This window comes from Myxine glutinosa, chromosome 10 (assembly GCF_964187855.1).
Source record: "Myxine glutinosa chromosome 10, kmMyxGlut1.1, whole genome shotgun sequence".
NCBI classification, from domain to species: domain Eukaryota; kingdom Metazoa; phylum Chordata; class Myxini; order Myxiniformes; family Myxinidae; genus Myxine; species Myxine glutinosa.
Window position 1 is genome coordinate 8,130,732 of NC_136270.1, and position 7,403 is coordinate 8,138,134.

At 40.6% G+C, this 7,403-nt stretch overlaps 1 protein-coding gene across 2 annotated transcripts in view; it reads left to right on the forward strand.

Annotated features, from left to right (window-relative positions):
- The window catches only part of LOC137434253 (rhophilin-2), an 83,139-nt gene extending 80,599 nt beyond the window's left edge, over positions 1–2,540 (forward strand). Inside the window, exons 15-16 of one of the 2 annotated variants that reach the window (XR_013624663.1) lie at positions 382–1,102; positions 1,146–2,540. Coding sequence is in view for 1 of the 2 variants with exons in the window: in XM_068127075.2 (XP_067983176.2) it covers positions 382–540 (159 nt within the window). In the remaining variant the exon portion in view is untranslated. Of the gene's footprint in view, positions 1–381 lie in introns of both variants that reach the window. The other variant, XM_068127075.2, reaches the window with a different exon arrangement.
- The last annotated feature ends 4,863 nt before the right edge of the window (positions 2,541–7,403 follow it).

Consider the following 7,403-nt stretch of genomic DNA (forward strand, 5'->3'; position numbering starts at 1 on the left):
TGCTCTTTCTTGTCTGAAATGTATACAGTATTCCTTTTAATTATGTAAACATGTATACAGTCCATTGCTAGGATGTGTCCGTGTCAGTTTTGCTATAGATCCCACAATGTTTTTGACAAGAGTAAGTGTTCGGGCTGGTACCTTGGAAAAATGACATGTGATATTAAAGATGTCAAGGTATCTCATATATATTGATCCTGCAAATAGGTACATTCTGGCTTGATGAGTTCCATCTTTTCACAAGTATTACAAACTTCGTTTCAAGGGTCACATAGGTGGTGATGGTTGTTGTTGTTGTTTCCACTTTATGCATTCAACGAAACTGCTGTTTAACACTTCCTTCGGTACTCTCAGCAAACTTATTCCCTTGTATTTCTTCAGGATGGTGGCTTAAAGCGGCCGATCTACAACATGGGGACAATGCCCAACACAATGCCGTCCAGTGAGATGCCGGAGGAGTTTAACAGCAGGGCAGAGCTGAAAGGACGCGCCAGGCGATCTGTTCTTAGAAGGCTCTCCCAGTTCTTTGGGCGCAACTAGACCCGTTCAATCAGCATGCTGCAGGCAAGATCATGATGATGATCATGGTATCTAATTTGACTGTCTTTCAGCTGTAACATCAAACAGTTCAGAAAGTTCCTTTCAATCTCTTTCCTATTCCTTCCTTTTTGAAATTTCTTCATGCTCTACTCCTTCCGCCCACCTACCCTTCCTCAATTATCTTTGGTGGTCATGATTAAGATCTGTGTACATCAGATTCTCATATTAAATCACAAGGTGATTATTTGCTCGTGAGACAAGAGGCAATAGGATAAATTGATTTCAATCCATTGGCAAAGATGTTGCCACAAACTACTAAACTACTGCTCCAAAAAACATAAATTACCAACCAAAGTCGAAAATGTTTCGTCTTGCTGTTGTGGATTATCCCCGGTCAGTTCTGTTCAAACAGGCTTGTGGCATGGAGATAGCCAATCGATCTCCGGGGAGCTACCCAGAGATCCCTCACAACTTACATGTTAAAGTCGTGTTGTTTTAGCCGCAAGAGATTGAATCAAACTTGTATATTTGAAGGCATTGAAGAGTAATTTTAAATATGGAGGTAACTATTGAAGAATAAAATGAAAACAATTTTAAATATGGAGGTAACTGTTGAAGAATAAAATGAAAACAATTTTAAATATGGAGGTAACTGTTGAAGAATAAAATGAAAACAATTTTAAATATGGAGGTAACTGTTGAAGAATAAAATGAAAACAATTTTAAATATGGAGGTAACTGTTGAAGAATAAAATGAAAACAATTTTAACTAGAACGGGCACTCGGTAGAGCGCATACCTTCGCCGCAGCTACTGTTCTGTACTTGGCATGGGAGTGTAGGGAACAGAACAGTGAACAGTTTGGTGCTGATTTCATGCAAATCGGATAAGAATTGACCGAGTTATGACAAACAAGATCGGGCATTGAATTCTGAACATTTTGGCATTAGTTGCATGCCAATTGGATAAAAATTGACCGCGCTATGGTAAAAATACGATTTTGACCTTTTCGTGACCTTGACCTTGACCTTTGACCCGATTGCTCCCAACATCTAATCAAATGTGTCCCGTATAATAACCAATCATCCCACCAAATTTCATGCAATTCGGTTGAATACTTTTTGAGTTATGCGAATAACATACACACACACACACACACACAGACATACAAATAAATACACAGCGATCAAAACATAACCTTCCGCTTTTGCGAAGGTAAATATGGAGGTAACTGTTGAAGAATAAAATGTAAACAAAATTTGAGTGAAGAAACAAAAATAAGACTGTAAAATGATTTTAAAAACTAAAGTGGGCTTCATGTATGCATTTGTTCCTTTTGTGGAAACATCATTTCACTTGAAGATGAGTCATCATTCCAGAGGTCTACATAGGCCAGTGTTCCTAACCACGGTTCAAATCGACGAGCAGACGCAGATGTGTGCAATGGACATGTGGGATCAGATTAGCTTGTTCAGAGAGATCGAAAGACTATTCACTGTTTCATACCTATTTACAATTTATTTTGTTATCAGTTTTTGTACATTTTCAAACTTTATATTTATTAATTTTCAAATGTGAAAATAATTGTGATTCTATATCGGTGGCTTTGCTTTGAGTTGCAAAGCAAGTAATGCATTGCTTTGTGCTGCTGGTTTTGTTTTGATCCCAAATTTATTTTGGGGTTGGGTGGGGCGAAGGGTCTATATTCACCATTTGAAAAATACAGTATTTCATCTTCTTGTGATTATCACTTATTAATGGCTGTTGTTTTGACACATTGATATCGCTCTTTTGTTGTTGTTGTTGTTGTTTCTTTATCTGCATACATTGTTTTGACAAAGCACATTGAGAGAGCAGGATTAAACACAAACTATCAAAATATCCTTGTGTCAATTGGCAAATTATAAATTACATAAATACTATTATTGCTTTTCTTATTATTATTAAAAATAAATGTTTGGTTTTGTAATTTATTTTGTCAATAAATTGCTTTTGTGATTATTTTTATTTGATTTATTTATCTATTATTAAGAATAAATGTACACCACACCGGAAATCGGCTTGGAGTTCAATGACAAAGGCAGACGATGGAATATTTTAAAGTACTAGTGGGGTCACCCATGGGAATCCCACGGGCATGGACGTGTGTGACATTTGGACATCTTGAGTTTGATGCTGCACGGTGTTGCGAGTGAGTTGGTGGTGTGTTGGGTAAATCCTTGTTGCATGGTACTCATTGGTGTCTGCTTCATTCATGCCTTCATCCATGCCTGCCAAGTAGAGATTCCTGCACTCTACAATGGAGCACTGACATTCCCAGGATTATTTCTCATCTTGGAAATGTTCACAATGTCATACCTTCCCCATGTTCCATCATATGTGGAGTTTATAGGGGCCCACCACCGCAACAGTGCAGCTATTCGAGCGGTTCACTTAAAAAGGGTCTATACCCATTTTTCATCACTTTTAAAATCTGGCCTTTTCCTTGGCTTTTGCTTTGCCAGAATCACAAAGGTTTTGCTTTTTGACACGAACGACACCTTTTATTTATTTGTCGTCTAACCTTCCTACTGCTTTGAGGCCATTTAAACATCCTCACATTGGACCCTTGTGAATTTCAGTGACAGTTTGAACCTTTGTCATGAACACCCATCCGGGTAAGAGTGAGGGTGTTGGGGGTATCATGACATTGACCTCTTTAGGCCTCTGACTCTCTATGCCAAGTTTGTTAGAGATTGGCCAAAACTGGAGGAAGAGTTGCCAAACAAACATACTTGCAGCTTGGTATCGATTAACATTTTAATTATTATTATACAAGTTGGGTCACATGATCAAGATCGGGTTACTTAGACTTAAGTAAACCATCGAGAAGATTGATGTTTAAAGCATAAGGGAAAACTAAAACGGCACTCAGTAGAGAGCACACCTCCGCCTGGTCGGCCATATCACTCAATGGTGAAGAATCACTTAAAAATTCTACTAGCTGGATCCGGATACGGATTTTCACCAAAATTGAATCAATTCTTCCTTGTCACATACACAACCTGTCCAACAAGTTTCGTCCAAGTCCATTCATAACTTTTTCAGATATCCTGCTATGTATCGTTTTTGGTCCTATCTCCCAATGGTGAAAAATCACTTTGAAAAATTAAATAATTCTCATATCCGAATCCATATTCAGATCTTCACCAAAATCGAATCGATTCTTCCTTGTCTCACTCACAACCTGTCCACCATGTTTCGTCCAAATCCGTCTATAACTTTTTGAGATATCCTGCTACGTATCATTTGTGGCCATATCTCCCAATGGTGAAGAATCACTTTAAAAATTCTCGTAGCCGGATCCGAATCCGGATCTTCACCAAAATCTAATCATTTCGTTTTTGTCACATACGCTACATCTCTGCCAAATTTCGTCCGAATCCGTCCACAACTTTTTGAGATATTTTGTTCACAGATAAACAGACAGACAAACAGACAGGGGTGAAAATAGAACCCCCATCCACCTTTGGTGGCCGTGGTAATTATCCTGAGAGTACACCACGGCAATGATGGACCTATTGGCCTCATTTTCTTATTTTAGGACAGTTTCTCCTCAGTCTCACGTTGTCGTTTTATTACTCTCGCCTGAGAAGCGAAAAGCGAAGTTAAGCATTCAGTTACGTACGTGTGCCGTGTCTGCATTTTAAAAATTCATTTTCTCAGCAACCGATGGTCCGATTGACATGAAATTTTACTGTAGGAGCGCCTCTGCCTGTACATTGTTTTTGCTGATAATTATGACTCATAGATCATGTGGTACGGACGCCATCTTGGAAAAACGTTACATCTCTATATCTCTCAAACCGCTTAATGGAAAAAATTGAAACATGGCTCATTGTCAAGTACACCCCATGGGGAATAAGATATGTCAATGATGATGTCATAGGTGCATCCATTATGACGTCATAATCTGACAAGTACAAAGCTTGATCTGATCAGTATGAAAAAAAAAATTCGTCTGCAACTGTTAGTCCGATGAACACAAAATTTTCAGAATATGTGCGGCTCCTCCTGTATAATTTTTTAATGATAATTATAATGTCATAGGTCACGTGGTACAAACGCCATCTTGGAAAAAATCGAAACAAGTTGCACCTCTCTATCTCTGAAACCACTCCATGGAAAAAAAATGAAACATGGCTCGTTGTCAAGTACTCCCCTTGGGGAATAAGGAATGTTAATGATGATGTCATAGGTGCCTCTGTTATGACGTCATAATTCGACAAGTACAACACATCCGATCATTGTGAATTTTTTTTCTCAGCAACTGTTGGTCTGATGAGCACAAAATTTTCACCATAGGAGCGCCTCCTCCTGTAGAATATTTTAATGATAATCATGACGTCATAGGTCATGTGGTACAGGCGCCATCTTGGAAAAACCAAAAAACTTTGCACCTCTATATCTCCAAAACCGCTGCATGAGAAAAATTGAAACATGGCTCATTGTAAAAACTCCATATGGGGAATAGGTGTTAACGATGATGTCATTGGTGCCATAATTATGATGTCGTAATTCGACAGGGACAATGCTTAGTCTGATCAGTTTGAAATGTATTGAGCGTGATCTATGCAACAATTATATTAGAGAATATAAATTTATGATGTCATCACTCACGTTGTCTGGCAGCCATATTGGATCAAAGAAAAAAAAAATGTTCAAAAACAGAAGAGTTGGCTCGCAAAAAGTTGACTGCACAGGGTAAGTATTGTCGTGTTTCTGCTCTCAGTTAACACCGGGAGAGTCATGGAAGGCAATCGAGCATTACTCCGAGGCGTTCAGTTCAAATTTGGACTTTGTATATACGCGGGAGGAAGAACTCAGGTAGAAATTGTACTGTGGATTTGTACTCAGGTACAAAAATGAAAATAAAGCATTGCTAATAATTGAGGTTTCAGTACCCAGTGATTTTGGCCTAAATAACACAGAAATCAAGAAAATGACCAAATATCAAGACCACAAGAATAAAGTGAAAATATCCTGGAAGCTGAGACCCCCTTTACACAGGATGGCGACCTTTGTGCCTCCCTTGTGCGACCATAAAATTTGCCAGATCGCCGTTTGAGGCTCAAAGGAGGCAGAATGGTTGCCTAGGTCGTTCAAAGGTGGTACACAGGAGGGTCAGACATCGCCATGGACGCCATGGTCGCCGTAAATTTTTGAACATGTTCAAGACAGTCGCACAAAGGTCGCCGAGGAGGTTGGTTGTTCAAAGGTGGCTCAAAGGAGGCAGAAGGGAGGCACAAGCTTTGCCGTGGTTGCAGAATGGAGGCACAGTGGTCGCCCAATGGTCGCCAGGTAATAGATGCGTTCTGCTGCAAATTTTCCTGTCAATCTGGGCGATGCTTCTGCCTCCCTTGTGCCTCCTTTGGGTGACCAATAGCGTGCATTAAACGATGACTGTGGCGACCGCTGTGCCTCCATTCGGCGACCACGGCAACCCTTGAGCCACCATGGCAAAGCTTTTGCCTCTCTTCTGCCTCCTTTCAGCCACCTGTAGTGCCTCCTCAGCCTGCCTATAAATAGAGGGCTGGTACCTGCAGTGGTTCATTGTGTTTGCAGTGAATGGTGAACAACTCGACTCAAGAAAGTCTCCAGACTCAACAGGCACAAGACATCATGCCTCCCAAGAAGTGCACAAGACCAAGGGCAAAGAACCGCAGAGGTGCCAGGACTACTGAAGAAGAAGGTCCTGCTGGCCATGGTGATCGCCAAGAAGAAGTCCCTGCTGTCCCTTCATCTTCTAGCCGCAGTTCTTGCATCAGTTGGCTGTAGTCCCCGAATTGTAACCTTCTCTGTTGTGTCAGCCAGGAGCAGACCCACCAGGTTCGTGGTCTCCTTCTTCTGTGCCTGTTCATCCTTCTTCTAAGGACAGCAATGGCCATCTGGTTCACCAGCAGTGCTTGGTGACCTTGTAAGATGGCAGTATGCAAGAGGAGTTGGTTGTTCATCCCAAAAGCTTTATCTTCTAGAGATGTTCTCACTTTGGCAGCTGGGATGAAACTGATGGAAAAGCGCCAGAATCAGGGCATATATATATACACAAAGAATTAAGTTAAGCACCCCCCCCCGTTTTTTTACAACCTCGCACATTACAAGTTTGTTGTCGTCAAAACAGTGTAATATACCCATGATATTGCTATATTTTCTGGAGAAGTGATATTATGGTCACATAAAAACATAACAATCATGCCGTTTTCAATATTTTATTCTGAATAATTTAAGGTGAAATTTTTTGGGAATTTTAGGCATATTTTCACCTCAATTTAAGTATGGAGCTATAGGTCCATCACGGACAGTGTGGATGACGTTTATGTTTTCTAACGTACAGTCATTGTTCTGAGAAGACCTCTAGCGATCTTTGCGTCAATAACGTGTGTAGGACCCACGTGATCGGATCACTGACTCAACCCTACGTCTCATAGACCCTGTAAGCCGTCGTATGCGTTGCTGTGGCAGGTTGTTCCATTCCCGATGTAATGCACGTTCCAATTCATCCAGATTGGCTATTGGAGGGACCATCTTCGCAATTTGTCGTCCCAACATGTCCCAAACGTGCTCGAGGGGGTTCAACCTGCCACAGCAACGCATACGACGGCTTACAGGGTCTATGAGACGTAGGGTTGAGTCAGTGATCCGATCACGTGGGTCCTACACACGTTATTGACGCAAAGATCGCTAGAGGTCTTCTCAGAACAATGACTGTACGTTAGAAAACATAAACGTCATCCACACTGTCCGTGATGGACCTATAGCTCCATACTTAAATTGAGGTGAAAATATGCCTAAAATTCCCAAAAAATTTCACCTTAAATTATTCAG